The sequence below is a fragment of the Zootoca vivipara genome, chromosome 10, assembly GCF_965207765.1.
Source record: "Zootoca vivipara chromosome 10, rZooViv2.hap1.1, whole genome shotgun sequence".
Classification (NCBI taxonomy): Eukaryota; Metazoa; Chordata; class Lepidosauria; order Squamata; family Lacertidae; genus Zootoca; species Zootoca vivipara.
Genome location: NC_142593.1, coordinates 32,877,638 through 32,899,832, shown reverse-complemented (window position 1 = coordinate 32,899,832; position 22,195 = coordinate 32,877,638). Strand labels below are relative to the sequence as shown.

Genomic DNA, 22,195 nt, shown 5'->3' with positions numbered 1-22,195 from the left:
GAATAATTTTTGCTTTTAAAAGTGAATTTCTTGTCCAAATGAGAAAAATACAGTGAACATAAGTGGTTGATAAGCCAATCAAAAAGGGAATCAGCCTCATTCCCAGAGAATTAGAGGGTAGCCAATATAGCCAGGATTAACACTGCAAAGAAAAAAAAAGTGGGCCAGTAAAACTACAAGCCAAATAACCAAGCAGCTAGAGCAGCTTCCTTAAGACTAAAGCACCAAAGACTTTAGTTTGGAAAAAAGAGGATGAAGGCCAAGAAGGGGGTGGAGGGCATAATAATAATAATAATAATAATAATAATAATAATAATAATAATAATACCTAATAATAATAATATATCTGGCTGGGTTTCCCTGGGCGGCTTCCAAGAAAGATTTAAAATACATTAACATATCACAGATTAAAAACTTCTCTGAACAGGGCATGATAAAAGCTCATGTTATAAATGAAGTCGAGCGACAACATTCCCACTCTATACTGCTAGAAACAGTCATCTGGGAATATGGGAACTGTAGTCCAAAACACATACAGTATATAATAATCATGAAACCACAGAATAATCAAAATAATTTTGTGCCCGTGACTAAGAAAGCCTTGCTCTCCAGGGTCTGTGAAGCAAGGTCTCTATCAAAGATCTCCGAGCCAAACTAGATATGGCATTAATTGTGTGAATGCAGACAACATGTGCTTTGAAAAATGTAAGTAGAAGGCGTAGGGAAAGCTGAGAAGCTTTGTGGTGACAGCGTTTGGGGAGGGAGAGTTTCACCTTTCTGCCCTTACCAGAGTGTTGTTGTGAATGTGCATGCGTGGGCTGTGGAGAGTGCAGTGGATATATGACAATTTTGGCTGCTGGGATGTGGCCCTTGGAGGGTTGGCCACAAGCTTGCATGTGGACCTGAGGAAGAAAAAGACTAGCACCCCCCACCCCCACCCTGATATATAGGGTGGAACTTCTGAGAAGGGAACGTGTAGCACTCATTTGCATTTCACAGCCCAACAAAAAACATACAGCCACTGTAGCATTGTGCCTTATATCTCCTTCAAAACCTTTCTACAAGTATGGGGGGGGGGACGGACAAGAAAGCACACTGTGTCCTGAGACAATTTTATTATTGCTTCCGCCTTTGCACCATAAAACAGTAACAGAACGTCGAGCATAAAACGACTGCCACAACTATAACACAGTTTAAAGAATGATTGTTCTCTATCTATTCCTTAGACACAAATGCCTCCTGGAGCCTGTGCAGATGCATTTAAAGCAGATTTGGCACAAAGGAGATGAATTAATGTAAGTACAAATCCCGCAGTATTGATTCTTATGCTAAATGCACATTTCTTCAATGGACATTGTACATTAGGGCAAAGAGCTAATGCACACTCCAGGCTTGATTTAAATTGCTGGACAGAGAACAGCAGAACACAGACATTGAAGGACATATCAGATGGCTTCAAATCAGGGCACTGCGGGTGTTGATTCAGCACCAGCAAGACTGCCTTCTGGGACCAGGCAGGATCAGGTCACAGAAACATAGAAAGCTGCCTTATACCGAGTCCATCAGGCGAAGTATTGTATATAATGATTGTTAACAGCTCTCCAGAATCCTAGAGAGGGATATTTCCTAGCCCTACCTGACAATGCAAGGGATTGAACCCGGGACCTTCTGCATAGAAAGTGTGAGCTCTACCACAGAGTTGCAAACTAACAATGAGTGTAGAAGTCTTCCAGGGTGCTTTATTCCTCCTTCTGCTAGCATGGCCAACCAAATTGCCTATGTTCCTGGGAGTCCAGCCAGTTAGAATTTTAAGGCCTGGCTGGACTGTCATCTTCTTGGCTCATGGGCAGAACAGGAAGAAAAAGGTCAGAAACACACACCCCCCAGTACAGATGTGTACTGGACTGGATATGGGTGCTGCTCAATGCTTGAAAGAAATACATTTGTGCATGTTCAGGGCACTCTAGAGCGAGCTCCCACTGTTCAAATTGGAACTCTGGGGCATCCACTTGAACAGCAAAAGGCACCAAACATTAAGGTTAAATATGGTGTAACAAACAGGAACAAGAGTGAATTTTAAAACGTTTACTTTTTATTTAAAGGAAGCTAGAGTATGCAAGAGGAATTAAATGCGATGAAGAAAGAGGAAGCTCCCTGCAATATGGATGGCATACAAACCCTTCCCTTTCCCCACTGCTTGGACCCTGTTGTGAAGTCAGACATAGCTTCACCGCTCAATGAAGAATTCAGAGCACAGCTTGCCCAGTTGGGATATGGCCCTTCCCCTGCAGAACTGCAGAACTTCCAGGGCTCCTTAGAAGGAGGATCTCGCAAGCGTAAAAGCATGCCCACGAAAATGCCCTCTGCTGTCTCACCAGGAGAGCCCACCTCCCCGCCACACAGGTCTGAAGACATCCCCACTGCAAGTTCTCCTGACCTCCCTTTAATATTCCAGCACCACCACACACAGCCAAACTACAATGCCCACATGATTGACCTGTGCAACATTGGCTTTCAGTTCTACAGAACTCTGGAACACTTTGGAGCACAGTCTATCAAGGAAGAACCCATCAAGCCTAATGTGCTCTGGCCTGGACCTGCCCCATTTCTGCAGGTGCCCTATCCATACTATCCTAAAGTTCACCCTTCTATGATGTTTCCATTTCTTATGCCCCCAGATTTTCATTTCAGAAGCCCTTTCCCACTGAAAAGGCCTCTGGAGCCTCCCTTCTCCAGGAGGACGGAGTTAGAGGAACAAGCTGAAAGTAAACAGAAGGTGGAGAGGGTGGATGTCAACATTCAGATCGATGACAGCTATTACGTTGACGTGGGAGGGGAACAAAAGCGCTGGCAGTGTCCCATGTGCGACAAGTCCTATACGTCTAAATACAACCTGGTCACCCACATTTTGGGGCATAGCGGCATCAAGCCGCACGCTTGCTCTCGCTGCGGCAAGCTTTTCAAGCAGCTGAGCCACTTGCATACCCACATGCTCACCCACCAGGGCACCCGGCCTCACAAATGCCAAGTGTGCCACAAGGCCTTCACCCAAACCAGCCACCTGAAGAGACACATGATGCAGCACAGCGACGTCAAGCCTTACAGCTGCAGGATCTGCGGGAGAGGTTTTGCCTACCCCAGCGAGTTGAAAGCCCACGAGTCCAAGCATGAGAGCGGCCGGGAGAATATTTGCATTGAGTGCGGCCTTGACTTCCCGAGCTTGGCTCAGCTGAAGAGGCACCTGACCACCCACCGAGGCCCTATACAGTACCAGTGCACAGAGTGCGACAAGACCTTCCAGTACCCAAGCCAGCTGCAGAATCACATGATGAAGCACAAGGACATCCGCCCGTACATCTGCACTGAATGCGGCATGGAGTTTGTTCAGCCCCATCACCTCAAGCAGCACTCCTTGACTCATAAGGTAAGTCAGGGCCAGTGATTCCTGTTGCAGATATTAATATTGCGCAGCTTGAAGCAGCTGGATGCATAAAAAAATGGCTCAGGACAAGTTACTTGTTGTTTACTGTTGTAACAATTGTTTCATCAACATTTATCTTCTGTACCATGAAAATAAATAAAAATAGGGGGGGGGGGAAACCCACCACCCTACAACTGGTTCTTTTTGGAGCGAAACATCCTCCAGACCCATTCAATATTATTCAAAGCTTTACTTGCAGAATTTTCTTCAAAACAGAAAGAAACAGAATAAAAACATCAAAGATACATCCAAACAGTTCCATAAAATATATGCTTATTCAAGCATAGGCTCTGTCGCTTCTTAAAAATAGCTTTAAACATGATTGAGATCAAAACTTTCTCTCTCCTCCATTCTGGCCTCCATTATAGCCTGAGGCTGTGTGCTCCTGGAGAGCCATTTACACATCCTTACTCCACGGAGCCTAGGAACAAAGATTCTAGCCACCACCCTTCCAAGATGGCGAATTTGCAATTCAATAGCCTCCCATGTGATCTAAACCTAAACACCTCATCATAGCTACCCGAGAGCAATTGTCAACTCATGAAGCAGCTCACAGCTTTTTTTTGCTTTTCTTTAGCTTCAATGGAATTTTCCAGTTAAACCCTTTCCGCAACACACATAGGTACTCTCTATTTCAGTGTCAGTTAAACAATTATACTTAACAATTCCCAACTGGTGGGCTATAGGTACATTATTGGTGAGTTCCTAAATGTACAGCACCTGCATTTGAACCAGGGATGGCAAACTACAACTCCTACCATCCTGACCATTGGCTATGCTAGCTGGGGCCGATGGGAGTTGAAGTGCAACAATACATTTAATGCAAAGACAAGGAAAGGATGTGGCAGGTGGACATTCCCACTAGAGTGAGAAATCAGGAATTGCTGTCCAGGTCTTAAAATAAGTTATATGTTTCAGTTTCCTTGCTGTTCTGTTTTTCAAGGGTGTGAAGGAGCACAAGTGTGGGATCTGTGGCCGAGAGTTCACGCTACTTGCTAATATGAAGAGGCACGTATTAATTCACACCAACATCAGGGCCTACCAGTGCCATTTGTGTTTCAAGAGCTTCGTCCAAAAACAGACGCTCAAAGCCCATATGATTGTCCACTCAGATGTCAAGCCCTTCAAATGTAAGGTGAGTGTGCTTCAAAGACAGACAATCCAGTCTAATGGAATGGCATCCAAGTAGAAGGCATTCCAGTAGAAGGCATGGTCAATAAAAATAGGAACGCACTGCATAGTAAATAGCAAAGTATATAATAGCAAATAATATAATGTCTGTAGTTAGAACTCTTGACTGAATTCCCGTAGCTTCCATGGTGGTTTAACCAGGTGAAAACTGGCAAGCGATAGTTTTTATTTATTAAATTTGTACACCACCCTTCATCCGTAGATCTCAGGCGGTTCACAACATAAAAGCACAAGCTATTAAACACAAAATACGTAACAAAAACAATAGTAGTAATATAACCTGAGGCTCCATTTTGGCTCCTCAGCAGAAAAGATGGGTTTAATTAATGAATTAGTTATGTATCATACCACACTTTTCAGGAAAATATACTCACAAAGTGGAACACATGAAGCCAAACAACTTATCAAATAACCATATAAAATCTACATTGTTTTTTGTTTTAATTTCATTACATCTATGTCCTTCCTTTCTTCTATAACTGAGCCCAATATGCTTCTCTGTGTGTAAAGAAATAATAATAAATTCAATAGCTTTGCCACCCTTTAGTGACGCCCAAGTCTGCTTTATTAAACCTAACTGAATGTTGTTTAGTCCCTTAAAAAGAGGGACATTTGCATATTTGAGAAGAGACAAATTCTTGACAGCTCTTAAGAGTTGAGACAACCTGTGGTATTATTCATCACTATAAATGGGCCGTTCCTAAATCTTAATGGAGTTTTCACAGACAATGAATACTAAAAGAACCTTAGAATTTGTTCCACATCATTGGTGTGAATGCTGTTTAAGAGAGACAGAAAGCAAAAAGACAGCCAGTTTTCAGCTGAATGTATGATGTACATATTGTCTTTTTGATGGCAGGTGAAAACTTTTCACTTTCCCCAGACAATGAGATAGGTTATAATGTCCCAAATACTGCTGATGTTTGCATGGAAACCCCCTCTACTTTTTTGTTTGGTTTTGCAGAAGAGTCTGCTAACATTTGGCCATCTAGAGCTAGAGCCAGGAAGTGTGTTTGATGCCAGGGGCGGGACTAGGAGTGTTCACCCAATGGTCAGATTATGCCGCATTTAGGCAAAGAGCATGTGAATGGGGTGTAACAAACAATAGAATACCTCCATGCTGCTTTTTAATGTTTTACCAGTTTTGGAACGGTGGTTTAGTTGTGTTCTTGTTTGCTTCTCATGCCCTTCGTTCAAATGAGGAAGCTTTGAAGCTCAAATGTTAGGCTTGATCTTTTTTTTTTTCCTTTCAGTTTTATTCCTCATCTCGAGATTGCACTTTCACAGCACTTAGTATAATTGCTCGTCTGCTGATGATAAATATATCTGACATTTGCATAGCACATTTCATCCCAAAGGGAGGTCAAGGATGCTTAACAATTTGATATACTGGCTAAACACATGAATCAATCCATGTGTGCGGAAGATTTTTGTTTTGTTTTATCAGAACCCAATACAAATGATGCTTATACCTTAAGGCTGGGTGTATATTAACAAGATTGGATAGGTTGTTATCATATTTCAAACAGGATAAAGGAAATTAGTTAAACTCCCACTTAATCTGCACTGCAGGGTCATAAAAATCAAACTCCCAGAATTGGGTATCTGCTACTTCATGAGACTAGCCAAAGCTTTGCTATGAGCTGCAGGAGAAGAACACACTGGTGCAATCCTGCACTTTATCTCCATTGCTCAGCCGCCCCCTTAGTTGGCAATTCCCTCTAAGTACACTGCCGCTTCAACCCATATTATTTGCTATGGCAGCCTTTGCCAACCAGGAGCCTTCTAGATATCTTGGATTACAACCCCCATCAGCCCAAACAGACCAGTTTATATGCATAGATTATATTGCTCCAGGGATCAGCTGGAATGTGTCCTTTCTGTTGTATGATGGAAGAGGCACTCACAACGTCCGCATGATCCACAATTTGGAGCCATTTGAGAAGTGGTGCAGTGTCTATGCAGGGAAAGTATATATTAAGAGAAAGCCAAGTGTAAAAATGCATATATTTGTGAAAAAACAACATGCAGAAATGCATTATATGATGTAAACTTGCTGGGGGAAATTGCATGGGAAAATGCATCTATTAGGGGAAATGCACTCTTAAATGGGGGCAATTTTTTTTGAGGACTTAAAATAAATAAATGCAACCCTATGCAGAAAACTGCCAAGCTGAATTTTAGACCGGGAAACTGAAAGAAGCTGGAATTTGAATAGATCTGTACATTCCTAGACCCAGCCAGCATGGCCAGTGATGAATAAGGGTTAGAGTTGTGATCCAACAACATCTGAAGTGCCCCACATCCCCCTTCCCTGCACCATAAGACTGTAAGAAGAGGCTGTCAGATCAGGCCCATCCAGTCCAGCATCTTGTTCTCACAATGGACAAGCAGATTCCTGCAGGAAACCTGTAACCAGAATCTGAGGATAAGAACACTCTCCCCTCCTGTAGTTTCCAGGAACTGGGTATTCAGAAGCATTAATGCCTTGATCTATGGAGGCAAAGCTTGGTCATTGTGGCTAGTAATAATCAATAGCCTTCTCCCCCATGAATCTGTCTAATCCTTCTCTAAAGTCATCCAAATTGGAGGTCGTCTCTGCTTCCTGCGGGCGTGAGTTCCACGGTTTAACCATGCGCCCTGGGAAGAAATACTTTCTTTTATCTGTCCTGAAACTTCAAGCATTCAACTTCATTGGATGTTCACAAGTTCTAGCATTTTGAGAGGAGGAAACCTTTTGCGCATATTTTTTTTATGAACTTCTATCATGTCACCTTTTCTCTAAAACATGCCCATTTCTCAGGGCATAAATTAATACGCCACTTGTATTCCCAGCACTGGGTTCATGTTAAATCCTGAGTGTCCTGTTCCAGTGATAAAATAAACAAATAAATCAGAAGGAAAACAAGGGAGCGGAGAATGTACATAACAACGCTGATCAGCTTTTCGAGGCTCTTCCTCTCCTGGACTTTAAGAACCTCCTAAGGAGTTTGGGCTCCATTAAGCCTCTTTGGCTGGCATTCAGTGAGTTAAGGCAATGACCAGATAGCCGCTGTTTTGGCAACAAGCTCCTCCTCAGCAGAAGGAAGGATATAGCTGTACGAACTGCTTGCTTAACAATGGCCTGCATGTCCCCAGGGAATGGCCTGCAAATAGATTTCATCTTGCTTTCTCTTGTACTTTGCAGAGCTTCCTGTTTTCTCACGGCCCTTTTGGACAGTTTACAGTCTTTCTCCTGCTCTCTCTCTCTCTCTTACTTTCAGGAAAGGAACACCCTTCTTATTAAACCTTCTTTTTTAAAAACAAAAAAGAAGGAAAGAAAGAAAAAAGGACACAAAGGAAAGACAACACAGCAGTGGCCTTTCTGCCCCATGGCAGGCTGCAGTTTTCTTGGCCTTGTTTCTCAGGGGAAAAGAACACACCCGTCTTTCCTACAGAGCTAATCATGGCCACACAGAACCCATACGTGGCTTGAGGAGAGAAGAAAGTCTTTGCCAGTCATGTTTCCTCAGCCGCAGAGCTGTTTCTCTCTCAGAAGCACTGCTGCCCACTGTCTCTGGGGGAAAGTCAATCTAGATGTCTCATTTCTTTATTTAAAGAAAAACCTCCCTACAGCTTTTGCTTCCAAGTAAAGGTGGTGCTGTGGTCTAAACCACTGAGCCTTGGGCTTGCCGATCAAATGGCAGTTCGAATCCTCGCGATGGAGTGAACTCCTGTTGCTCGGTCCCTGCTCCTGCCAACCTAGCAGTTCGAAAGCACGCCAAAAAGTGCAAGCATATCTGTGGCGTATCTGTGCGCTGCTCTGGTTTCATTGGAAATGGCTCAGTCATGCTGGCCGCATGGCCCAGAAAAACTGTCTGTGGACAAACGCTAGCTCCCTCGGCCTGTAAAGCGAGTTGAGCGCTGCAACCCCAGAGTTGTTTGCAACTGGACTTAACTCTCAGGGGTCCTTTAGTTTACCTTTACTAAAGGATGGGGAAGAAATTTGATCCAGTTCATACTTAAAAAGGCAAACTTTCCCAATTCACACCTTACAAAACAAGGTGTGAACTGAAACCCAGCCACTTTTTGAAATTTGCACTTCCCCAGATTTTGCTGTGCAGTTTTCCAGCCAAGCAATGTGTGCTCATTTGCACATGTTGAAGTGCCAAAAAATAACATAAATTGCATTTTATTAGGGAAAATTGCTTTTGAAAATGCGTACATTTGGCAAAATTACATAGAAAATGTTAACCTTAGGAGAAATTTGTGCCAATATGCTTATGAATTTTCAGGAGGAGTTTTTAAAATATATATATATAAAAGTTGCACAAACTGATGTGGAAATTAAGATTAGAAAAAGGAGAAACTGAAAGAAATTGAAATTGACCAATTTGCTCATCCCTACTTGTGGTTTTGCTAATACGAGGCTGCCACTGAAGCAGCTCTGAATCACATGAATAATATTATAAAATCCTTTGCCATTGACTCACTTCTTTTGTCAATGCTGCCAAAGACTTGAGCTTTGGACCTTGAAAATGAGTTACATTCAATCACTGTAACCTGGTGCTAAGTTAGGTGCTTGTATATTTTGCAAAGCTGCAGTCCTTTGTTACAGTTTCCTAAAAGTTCCAAAAATTCATTGAGCAAGTCTGTAGCTATCTTACATTAAGGTTGTAATATTGTATGCACTTACTTGGGAGATAGTCCCACGGAATTCAGGGGCATCCATGCCCGAGTAGCTATACAGTACATGGAGTTATGCTGCAAGTGTTTTATGGGTTTTAGTCAATATTATTATTTCCATTTAGAGATGCTTACTATCTGATTATTTCAGCGTGGTTTACAATAGATAAACACACACACACAAATATATGCATAACAAGTGCAACAAAACCCATGTCAAATTATTTACCTGGGGGGAAAATGAAACAAACTTTCTCTATATAAGTCAGAAAGCATTCCAAGGCAGTATAATGTAAACTTTCAATCAACAAAATACACATTGTTCTTACAACCACTCCATCCATCTTACTTGCTGTCCATTCCATGCAACCACTTCAGTCATTCGCTATCTCATGCATTATGTCTGCCAACCAACCAGCCACAGATGAGCCACTTGTACGCCAAGAATATTACAATCCACATACAAATGATTGCAGCCAAGCAAACACATGCAAGATACTCTCCCCACTAATGGAGTCATGCTCTTACACCCATTGGACCATCTGATACTTCACCCCCATCTGTGAACTGAGAAGAGCCCAGTTCTATACCAGAGGAGGCTCTCACCCTGGGGGTATAAGCTACTTTTACCCACTCATTCCTAACTACATAATCATATTTGACATGCTACTGCACAAGCTCAGTTCCTGGTAAATGACCAATCAGCACTTATGGCAGACACAAATAACTTAGCCGCGAATGTGTCTTGAGTTACGCAGTGTGGACATACATCATATTTGACTGTCTAATCCTAAACAAAAAGAACTAGTTACAGGTAGGTAGCCGTGTTGGTCTGACGTAGTCAAAACAAAATAAAAAATTCCTTCCAGTAGCACTTTAGAGACCAACTAAGTTTGTCATGGGTATGAGCTTTCGTGTGCTTGTGCATGCACACGAAAGCTCATACCAATGACAAACTTAGTTGGTCTCTAAGGTGGTACTGGAAGGAATTTTTTATTTTGTTAAAAAGAACTAGAACGTGGCAACTATGATAATTACTCGTTTGTGATAGACCTGTCCTCCACAAATTTAAAGCCATCCAATCCAGTGTCTGGCAATGAATTACACACACTGTAGTGCATCCACATCTTGTGGTAGTAAAGAAAAAAAGACAGCATTGAAATGACAATGTTGTCTTAACAAGAGATGTTGTCTCACTTTGTTCTATTTTTTTTCATTTTTGCAAATGATGAGTGCCCATCAGGCTTCATAGCTCTTTCTCTTTCCTAGTTTTTATTCCCTTTCATCTCTGTGTGCTTCACCTGCATAAGATTCCATAATCGTTTTTAAATTTTCAATGTTTGTTTTGTAACATGAATTCTGGCCATGTAACCGATGCTACAAAACTCTTCACAACCAGGGCAAATAACTGCACACCCAAGAGAGCAAAGACACTGTTAAGGACTCCTAGAAAAATGCTTGATAGATGGCAAAAGAATGGCTTTGGGTGGGGCTGCTCTGGGTCACCACCACATACAGAAGCATGACCAAATCTAGGATTAATGAAGAAATGGAGGCGTCGTGATGCCTGAAGAGGAAATACATAACCTTCCACTTCATCTGTTTTATTTCCCTGCAGCATTCCAGACATTCTTTCCCTTGACAATAGGGGTCCTGATTCTGGCCACATTCACTTCAGTTTCATATGCCATCTCCTGCAAAGAGGCAGCTCTGCTCTTAGGATTAAGCCCTGCCTGTAGATTGAATCTACGGAATTCCCCACAGTCCCAGAGGCCATTTAAAACACTGCACTGCAGCAAACCTAGGTCTTCCCTCAAGTAGCCACAGCGAGATTAGCAGAGCAGTATTTGCTTTAAAACACTTGCTTGTTATATTCATATTTTGCATTTTTTGTGATGCGGTTTTAAAATCCTAGGTACTTAGGTACACTTCCAGTAGCTCCTATGCAACTTTCAGCCTAATCCTCAGCATGGAAAGCCATTAGCTCCTTCAGGGATGTCCCAAGGCATTTTGTTGCCTGACGCAGAGGGCAAGATGGCGCCCCATTCCATATTCCAAAGATGACTGGGTCAGCAGTCGAATCTTAATTTCACAGTGGTAGCATGAATAGGGGGTGTGGGGCAGGCCACCAAGACATAGCAAGCTCGATCCTCTAACATCTTGCCACCACTCCCCACCCCACGACATCTGGCACCTGAGGCATCTGCCTCAGTCTGCCTCATGTTAGGGTCAGCCCTGCTATCCAGAAGCCATGGGTGGAGCTATCCAGCAGCTATAGCTGAATTTTGGCCTGTTATAGAATTACTTCCACAAACTGGGTGCCTGGTTAAATCAAGTTTCATTCAATCATTCAATCATTCAATCATTCAATCATTCAATCATTCAATCATTCAATCATTCAATCATCCATCCATCCATCCATTCATTCATCAAATCTATATGCTACCCCATCCCACCTCAGTTCCTTGTGTTAGACTTGGGCTGTGTACACACTATACATTTAAAGCACAATTGAAACACATTCCTTCACTCAGAGAACTGTGGGCACTGTAGCCTACCCCTCACACCTACAATTGCCAGCAACTCTTAACTACAGCACCCAGAGTTCTTTGAAGGGAGAAAATGTGCTTTGAAAGTGTTTTAAATGTACATAGCCTTACATTGATGTGGGGCCTATTCATTCATAAACCCAGCTTTAAGGGAGGGATGGGATTGTTCTCCTGGTGTTTTTTTAGGAAGAAGAAACTATTATAAGCTGTGGAACTCCCGAGAAGCAGTCTCAGCTGCAAGGGGTTCTATCTCAAGAAAATGAAATGATCCCTGTGTATCTGCAGAATAAATCACTTTGATTGTCATTGGTCTTTTGACAGCTGTGCGGAAAGGAATTTAATCGAATGCATAATTTAATGGGGCACATGCACTTGCATTCAGACAGCAAGCCGTTCAAATGTCTCTACTGTCCCAGCAAATTCACCTTGAAGGGGAACCTCACCAGACACATGAAAGTCAAACACGGAGTGATGGAAAGAGGATTTCGGTCTCAAGGTAAAAGACCAGCAAGCTGGGCTGATTTTTGCATTAGATTTAATAATTCCAAACTACTTACACAGTAGCATCTAAAAGGCAGTTTGCTTGTCTGTGTAAACCTAATTGAAGCAGACCTTGCTAAATAAGAGAATGACTAGCCAAGTCTAAGGAAGAAAGACAGACCTAATTGTGTCCTGTTGTTGCACAGATAAAAGAAGTCTGCATGACCCGGAAGCAATTAAGGGTCAGAGTTCATCACATAACCTGCTCTGGTTTTTCAGGTGTTGAGATGACACTCAAAGGGTTGTCTGGTATTGTAGTAAATTATTGCAAGTCAGGCTCTGCATTGTCATATCTTTGGTTCAGGACCACAGCAGGCTTGATGCCAATATTGCATTGTAAACTTTATAAAATGTACCTTGCATTTTATGTGAAGGAAAGCAAAATGGATTTTCACCCACTCACCATGCAAAGAATGCTACAGTATTTATGCTGTGCTCCGTGAATTGTTGTAGCTATAAAATCAAGCTGCTAGTATTATCAACATCACACCACAATGCTTGGCTGAGGTAGCTGGATTTGACCGATAAAACGGAAAGGTCTAAGTTGGCTCCCAAATGTTAGAGCTCAGTAGATTTGCCTACCCATCTAATCAAGGTGGATGTCTAAGTGGATGTTCTGATTAAGGCTGTCCAAAAACTTTAGGAGTCAGACTCAGGAGTGGCCAGCATGGTGCTATGGAGCCACGCTCCCAATATACTGCTGCTTATCTGGATGGGGTAGAGCAGCAACAGGGCAGAGACTTTATAGTCACAGCAGTTGAGTCAATCCAGCACTCCTTCCAGTATGCTCATGCAGAACTAGGGCAGAACAGGTTACAAATATCACCTTACTGATTCCCTCCTCCCATAGCTGCCAAGTTCTGGATTGAAAAATCTGGGGCCAGCAGCGGCGTGGCACCGGAAGTCGCTTCTACGCGACTTCCGGACATGCGTAGAAGCAACTTCTGGTGCCGCTCTGCCCATTTCCAAAATGTCCGCAGTGCCAGAAGTCGCTTCTACACACTTCCGGACATGCGTAGAAGCAACTTCTGATGCCAGCGCCGCCCGATTTCCGGTGCCCATACATGGGTAGAGTGGCACCAGAAACATGGCTGCTGGCAGGAGCTGCTTTCCGGGGGATTTACGGGATATAAATCCATTTGGGAGACCAGCAGGAAATGGTAAGAAAATACGGGGGTTTCCCGGGAAAAACAGGGTACTTGGCAGCTATGCCCCCTCCCCCCATACAATTAGACTGCTTCCGCCCAACCCATGCGATTTCAGACTTAATAATCCAAAATATTAAGACACTTTTTTTTTTAATGGGGAGGAACCCTAAATACCACTTTTCCTCTTCACACTGGTATGATGTTCATATTGCAAATTTAAGGAACACATTTGGGAATTGCTTGTTGAACAGAAAATTAAAGGTGTTCCACAACCAATGCAACCATGACACCATTGCTGTGCTTTTATATGTCATGAAACTGGGCCTTTTCCATGGCAGTCTAAGCTGGTACCAAGTACTGATGGGACAGATGCTTTTTCCTCTGTGCTAGGGATGCCAAGCAGATCAGCAGGAAGCCCCCTTACCTCCCCCCTTCCAATATTTGCAAGATAGAAACAAAGGGACACAAGCTGAAATATGCATCCTAGAATCACAGCTATGAGTTATTTTGATTATAAAATGGGTGTAGGGCTGCAAATATATTTGCTAACACAATCATCTTTTTTATTTAAAAAAACTCCCCTCTTATAGGACATGGAAGGGAACGAATAAGAACATCACAAACAGATGCCTCAAGGAGCCCGGAACAGGAAGAACCCTTTGACCTTTCCCAAAAAAACCAAGGGAAAGGACTTTCATTTCACTCTGATGGGGAAAGTGCCAAAGGAAGCTCGTGTCATGAGGAAGATGAAGACAACTGCTATGGGGTGGAGCCGCAGAGCCCTGCCATGTACCACAGCAACAGCAAGCATGATCTTTCCAGCCAATCAGAACTCGAGATGAAAGACTTCAGAGAGTCGTACTGTGATGAGAAAGAGAAAATTCTGGATTCAAAATGTGAGGAGAGGAAAGATATCAACGGGAACCAGAGCCGAGGAGAAAGAGACTTTGCAAATAATGACGGGAGGCATATGGGCTTTAGCCACTTTGAGAATAATAGACTCACTCAGTCTCTCTCTGACTACTTGTATTTTCAACATAGAAACAAGAGTTTGAAGGAGCTGCTGGAAAGGAAAATGGAAAAGCAAACTGTTTTTCTGGGTATCTAAAAGGACACATGTAAACCTAGCGTTGGGAAAGAGAAGTTCCTTCATAGTTTTCAATACCATGAGCTGTAATCTAACAAGACTGGCAAATGATGAAAAAGCATAAATAATTTAAGGCAATTTTCACCCGTCATTCACTTGTCCCTATTTTTATACACTAATGTCATAGATACAATGATGTCATATATAGCAATCTAGTCTATAAGCTTCTTTCCAATAATTTCCCCCAACATTCTGACCTGGTCCATGCATGCAGCAGAGTGAAATGAACGAGTCCTGGATGTGCTGTAACCTTTTGTTGTTGTTGTTTTATTTACTTAAAGATATTGGCTATTCCATATTTTTGCTCTATCTTTAGAGCAAACTTTAGTTTGAACTGTCAGGTGTACCTTACAGGGTTTGAGTCCTGCTTGAGGACCACCTGGGCATCTGGTTGGCCACTGTGAAAACAGGATGCTAGACTAGATTCTTCTTAAGTTTTTATGGTCAATGGACATTTCAGCTTGCAGGCCTGTGAGTGGCTTTGCATTCCCTCACAGCAACACTGCTACAGAACTACCGTACTATTCAGCATTCTTCATGGGAAGCCATGGTGGTGTAAAAACCAACAGAAGTCAGTAATGCAGATATGGCCTTAGTCTAAGCCTTAGAGAAACATCTGAAGTGCTCAGCAAATCCAGAATGCTTTACCTAAGAGCAGGCGGTACATAACACGGAGATTCTGGGAAGCTAAGTAGGATTCTGCAAGGTACAGCAGAACAGAGCAGACAAGTGGAAAACTCAAAGGAAATATTGATCATATCTCATGATGAAAGGATGTGGCTAGGACAACAAAGGGTATCAGTAACATGATGATCAATTAACAAATGGGTTTGGCCTTAGAACACCTGACTCAGGAGAGTTCTGATGCACTTGGAGACCGGTAAAAAGTAAAGATCACCTGGGTCCACTGTAAACCGCTATGCAATACAAAGGCAGACTTCTGATTATTTGAAGTATATCAACATTTTTAGGATCTCCCATTATGTGATAAAAGATCAGGCAGGTCCCAATGAATTTCATTATGAATTTACTCTGGTTATAATTTTGTCCCTTGCTCCCGTGCTCTCCTCAACATGTTATTTCTAAGTTATTTGTCTCAGTCTGTTGCAGCCTCTTCTCTTCTCTTCTCTTTGAGACCTTTGTGTTGGTTCCAGTTTCTTTGCACCTTCCTGTTTCCATAGTGTTGCTGCATTTGGCTGCTGATCACGGGTGGGGAACCTGTATCCAGGTCCTCTCAGCCCCAGCCTTCATGTCCGATGCTCAGATGAGTTCAGATAAGGTGAGAGCTCCAAACATCTGGAGGGCCACCGGTCCCTCATCCCTGCTGTAGACTGTGCAAATCTGAAAAGTGCAATTTTAAATATAGTATTTATTATGCCAAGGAGAGTATTTAATAAAGTCTTGCCAGGTGTACAATAACACACTGCGTCTGCTTAGCTGAATAGGAAATAACAACATTAACAGTATGTATTCTTGTATCTGTGCATTGATTTGTGTGTGTGTGTATTTTAAACAACACCTGACAAGTGGGATCCAACCCAAATTCCAGTATATTTCTTGATAGCCAGTAGCTCATCTGAAATGTCACATGTCAAATATATTTTGTTAATTTAAAACAAACAAATAAATATATATCAAAGGTGCTGTTGTAGTTTGCATCAAGCCAGCCCAGAAATGTCAATTGTCTCTGTCCTGATAAAACAACAGGTCCATGTTTCTCATGGTTATACTGTCACATGCTGCTCCCTACTTTCCCAACTGGGAGATGTTCCAGGAGCAGCACTTACCTGGTTATGTGTTCTTTTGGCAGGTATTTTCTTTTAATATATGAATTTATTTACAAATATATAGGATGGACATAGGTGGATTTATACAATCAGTAAATCAACTGCCCTACACCATAACTGTTATACCGGTAGTTACTTGGTTGCAATGAGGGCCCTGTTTTTGTCAGACAAAAAGTCAGAACCTCGTCCTATGAACATAGGAATCTGCCTTAAATTCAGTCAGACCATTGTTCCATCTACCTCAGTACTATCTACACTGACTGGCAGCAGCTCTCCAAGGTTCTAAGCAGGAGTCTCTCCCATCCCCAATTGGGGGGGGCAGGGTTTGAACCTGGCATCTTCTGCATATAAGGCAGAAGTTCTAATACTGAGCTACACTCCTTCTCCATGGTTCACAAGTAAATGCAGTTGCAAATAGGCACCCTGCTTTGAGGGGAAGACTATTACAGGTACCTGGAATTAAGCCTGTGGGTATATACTCTCGAGCCAAGGAGCAGGTTGACACACCTAGCACCCAAAATCAGTAAATAAATTTGCAAAGAGCTTCCATGACAGTATGCAATTGAAAAGAACAGAATGCCATAGGCCCAGCCACACAACAAGTGTAAGGGTGCTTACACCTCACAATGGGGGAAGCAGTGTGAGGCTTGAGGAAGAGAAGGAATCTCTCAAAACGATGGTGCACTTCAACTTCATAAGTTCCTAAGGTGATGGATTGCACAATTCTATTCCCATTTAGGAAATGTCAAATGCCAACGATATAGCTTTGGAAGGGAAAGGGTGAGTGAGAATAACACGAGCTTTGTGAATATCTCCCTGTGTACTTTTTCCTGAGTGAAAGAAGGGGAAACTCAAGTTTTGCTCTCCTTGCTCTGCTAAATGTTTGTGTTGCTCCTTACAAGAGCAGGGATTATTTATGCATTAATTGCCTTTAGGGGTGTCGGATAAATTCCATTCAGCACACATTAAAAGCGGAATCTATCCAATTCATACTTCCCCAACCAACAGGTGAATCAAAACACAGCCAACCTTCAAAATTCACACTTATCTGAATAATGTGATGCAGTTCTTCAACCAAACGGTGGTTACAAAAATGCTTATATGAGAGGAGAGTGTTCACAAAATGATGATGTTAAAGAAAGTAACATACATAATGCTAATAATATTAGCGAACACAGGAACACACAGGAGCAGAGGCTGGCCAAATAAGTTGGCAGCCCTTTTGTGAAATGCCAAGCTGGAGCCACTGGCTGCAAGCTACTTCCCATAGCATACTCAGCTCTTTTTCCCTGTGAGTAGATTTACTTGTAGTTAATACTCTGGCCAAACATCCCAAGGAACACTTGGTGTTCATTAAAGAGGTACTCACTTTCCTCAGAAGAAACAGGAAGTGGAGGCCTGATTAGGGGACATAAGCTCCATCATCTGTTTCCAGGTCTTAACCAATGGCAGGGGCAGCTAACATTGTGCTTGTCTGCTTGTCTACTGAAACCTGCAAAGGCAGAAGGCGCACCAAACAGAGTGTTGGAATGTAATATATAAAGTAAAAATAATATTGGGAATGACTGGGTACTAAACACAAATCACCCAGTTACCAGTGGCCCCTTAAAGTATGCTTCACGCAGAGTATGCGCAGTTAGAAGTTGACCTGGCTAAGCAAAACACCACCAAGAGTGTAGGGTATAATCTGCCTTGTGTGAAACCCCTTACTAGCTGTATGCTTGTCAAAGCATACAGATGAAAAACTAACTGTTGGGCTTCTTCAACGGAAAAACAAACTGACTCTAAAGGCTTTAAACTAAAGATAAATACTTTCTCCCACATCCAAAACCTCCCACAAAACTCTCATTAAACTACCCGAGAACTATCAGCAAACAAAGTAATTATACTAAGGTTTAACTAAAGGGATCTCTTAAACTAAGAACAAACAGAGAGTGATCCATAACGAGATGTATCAAACTGCAAGATCTAGCAAAGAGATGAGGAAGGCTTTCTGGCAGAGCCTTATATACAAAAAACAGAGCCCACGCCTGTGAGCAATTAAGAGAAACGCTTGCACCTGTTTCTCTTAAACAGACAGTGTTTACATTAGACCGGCACTAAAGTGATGACTATTCAAAACAAAATCCAACACAGAGATGCCAGAGGGCTGTATCTGTCCATTGAATTGCATGGGGCCAAATAGCTTCATGGGCATGAGAAGTGCATGTTCACCAGGCCTCACCTGCAAAAGAGGAATACCTATCAACTGCCCCAGAAAAAATCCTGCCCCCCCCCCGTGAGCACATGGCAGCCATTTTGGATGCCTTGTCTCGTGTGATTTCGGGCTGAGATCTTGCCCCGAGTCCACAATCTTGCACTGCGCCCCAAAATGCACATTTTTGGGTGCTATGCCCCGCCCACAGCACTTTTCCCAGGTCCACTATCTCAGCAGGTCACATGACCCATTCAGGATTTCAGATCTGGAAGATGGTGTCCCGAATTTGGGCCACATCGTGTTGGAGGGTATGAAGAGGCAGTGATGGCTACCGACATGGTTGGCCTTAAAAGAGGATTAGACAAGCTCTTGGAGGATACAGCTATCAGTAGCTACTAACACTGATGTTGATGTTAATCCTCTAAAGTTGGGGGCAGTATGTTTCAGAGTAGCAGTGGCTAGAAACCTCAGGATGGGACCTTGCTGTTGTGCTCATGTTGTGCAGACTTCTCATAGGTATCTTGCTGGCCACTGTGGGAACAGGAATTTGGACTAGATGGTCACTGGCCCAGTGATGGTACCAGAAAAATAGTTGTTTGACTGGCCACATGCCCCCCACTCTGGTGCCACCCATGAACTGGCCTGATCCAGCAGGCTCTCCTTATGTTATTATGTATGTTCCCAGCATAGCTGCCAAGTTTTCCCTTTTCTCACGAGGAAGCCTATTCAGCATAAGGGAATTTCCCTTAAAAAAAGGGATAACTTGGCAGCTATGGTTCCCAGGATGCAGCCCTGGCTTTTCACTGGAACCCACCCTCCAAGTTCTGTCCAGAGATAATTTACAGTGTCAAAGTTAAAGTACTTGCTTATATCTCTACAGAGCAACAAAGCCTGGCTGGGGCTCTGAAAAATCCTCTGTGAAAAGAAAACGGTTCTGATCTAAACAATGATCTGAACACACGTGACGAAACACACTCAGCCTCTCCACATTTGTGAGGCAAAGGTTAGCCATTGTAGCTCTGTGCATAGTTCATTTCAGGGAACAACATGAATGGGGGAAGGCTTTGATTGTATGTTTTGTGAACACTGTAAACTCATTCAGCATGTGGAGGAAGCTCTGTGTCTTTGATAGCTGGGAGTGACCAGCTCAGTCCCATGTGGCTCAGTATCAGTGGCTCTCGGTGTTTCCTCTTTGTTAAAGGCAACAACAAATTTTGAGGGGAAAAGGCACTTGATCCCCTTTTCTCGTGATTTACTAGTGTCATTTTTGTTGACACTTGAACTGGGTCCACCTTGAATCATAGGGATGTGTCCAGCTAAGTTCTACACAGAGTAGACATGCTGAAATTAACAGACCTAAGTTAGTCCCATAAAGGCCTGATAGAAATGGCCTGAAATCTAGCCCACTGCTATAGAAAGATCCTCATGAACACACCACATGTACAGAACTGGGCTGTGTAAGATCTCTAGAATAATGAGCATAGAGAAGCATAGTCCCTCTTTCTCAACTACTTTTCACAGAGACAATTTTTTAACACTGGGAGATTTATTTTACAGAATGATAGAGTGGGACATCAGTTCACGTGGCCATAGTCTTTTTCCATGATGCATTGTTTAAATTATAGCAGATGATCATTTAGATCAACAAATGAAAAAATGATGTAAATCAGTGTCTTCTTTTTTCACCCACACTTTTTGGGAAATGTGTTTCCTCTGGGTAGTTCAGTTGGATACAGCATGGTGCTGATGATGGCAAGGCTGCAGGTTCGATCCCCCGTAGGGGACAGGTGGGTTACTTCTCGTGTGATATGCAACCAACACTATCTGCCTTTGCCCCATGGATGAAAAAATATTAATTACAAATTAATCGATGATCACCGTAAGCGGCATATTAATCCCTCTGGTTAATTAATTAAATAACACCATTTTTAAATGCCACTTTTTCTCATGGAATTCAAGGTGGCATACACAGGTGATCACAGCCTGTCCCTCATCCATGCTTTGACAAGAGCCAGGTCTCCTTAGCTTCCACACCACTGCGCTGTGCACATGCATGCATGGTCTCAGTGTGGGTTTGAAGAGCAGCAATTGTTCTCCACTGAAACACGTATCTCAAGGGTGACCAGCTTGTGCACTCCCAGTTACTGTTGGACTCTTATCAGACCCAGCTAGCCAGCATAGTGAGAGCTAGTGAGAGCTAGTGAGATCCATCTGGGGTAGGGTGGGAAGCACTGACGCAGATGCTTCTTCAGTACTGCTACATAAGGCAGTGGAGGGGGATACTACCCTCTGCTGTAGCTAGCTTATTACTTATGTGCAGAGCCTCAGGAGCTTGTTGGATCTTTGTCTTAAAAAAATGGGTGCAAACGTTTTCCACGCCTTAGACTTCTAGCTTGTAACAATGATGGGATGAAAACGTTCAATCCCAAGGAAGAGTTCCCTCCCCCCAGTTTATAATTTATCTGTATGGTTATTCTTTGAGACCACGATCAAACACCTTCTCATAGCTGGAAATGGACCAGCAGAGATCTCCAGCTGCGCGTTGCAAACATACAACTATTCAGCTGCCAACATCAACAGTCTTAGTGCTCACGTACATCTCGCGTTCAGTTTTGAAAAATAACTCCACCCAGGCTCCATCCACATTCCTAGGCAGATGTATTGCTATGTAAAGCAAATGCAGGCACTAATTGGGAGGGAATCAACCCTATGCTCACTTAACTGGAAGTAAGCCCCACTGAGCACAGTGAGACTTACTTCTGAGTAGACACATATAGGGTTGTGCATGATCATACCCAAGCCAGGGTCTAACCGTTGATGCCTGAAGCTTAAGCAACTTGAATGCAGCCTGCTCTGATTCTTGTTCCTTAATATTTATTGAAAGGCAATAGATTTCTCTGTAAGAATTATTTTTAAGGTGCCTCTTCAGATTTGTCAAGAAATATCTTCCCTCCAGCCCTGCCAAAGAGAGCCCTTGGTTCTCAATCCAAGTAGTCTGGGGGACTGGAGAGAAGAAGGGAAGCAGGTTCTGGCCTCATTTGTTGGTCAGCAGACTAAGGGCTTAAAGGTTATTACTGTGGTATGAGAGCTGAAAATAATGCCAATATATGTCACCTCTGGCAATCAATGCACCCCTTGGGTTTCAGATAGTACATGGGTAGATGAGTCTAAAAATCCCATGACACAAATTTTCATGGCCCTCTAGGGGCTATGGTGGCTCATTTGCCAGAATGAATTTATTTAGCGTTAACCACAGAGCCTAGGGCTTGCCGATCAGAAGGTCGGCGGTTCGAATCCCTGCAACGGGGTGAGCTCCCGTTGCTTGGTCCCTGCTCCTGCCAACCTAGCAGTTCAAAACCACGTCAAGGTGCAAGTAGATAAATAGGTACCACTCCTGCGAGAAGGTAAACAGCATTTCTGTGTGCTGCACTGGTTCACCAGAAGCGGCTTAATCATGCTGGCCACATGACCTGGAAGCTGTACACCGGCT

At 42.9% G+C, this 22,195-nt stretch overlaps 1 protein-coding gene across 3 annotated transcripts in view; it reads left to right on the top strand.

Annotated features, from left to right (window-relative positions):
• The window catches only part of ZNF366 (zinc finger protein 366), a 29,058-nt gene extending 12,694 nt beyond the window's left edge, over nucleotides 1-16,364 (top strand). For all 3 annotated transcript variants that reach the window (XM_035100091.3, XM_088652693.1, XM_088652692.1), the window contains 5 exons: nucleotides 1,227-1,295; nucleotides 2,103-3,424; nucleotides 4,425-4,616; nucleotides 12,208-12,382; nucleotides 14,165-16,364. In XM_035100091.3, the coding sequence (XP_034955982.1) occupies nucleotides 2,114-3,424; nucleotides 4,425-4,616; nucleotides 12,208-12,382; nucleotides 14,165-14,682 (2,196 nt within the window). In that variant the 5' untranslated portion in view covers nucleotides 1,227-1,295; nucleotides 2,103-2,113 and the 3' untranslated portion in view covers nucleotides 14,683-16,364. The remainder of the gene's footprint in view (nucleotides 1-1,226; nucleotides 1,296-2,102; nucleotides 3,425-4,424; nucleotides 4,617-12,207; nucleotides 12,383-14,164) is intronic.
• The last annotated feature ends 5,831 nt before the right edge of the window (nucleotides 16,365-22,195 follow it).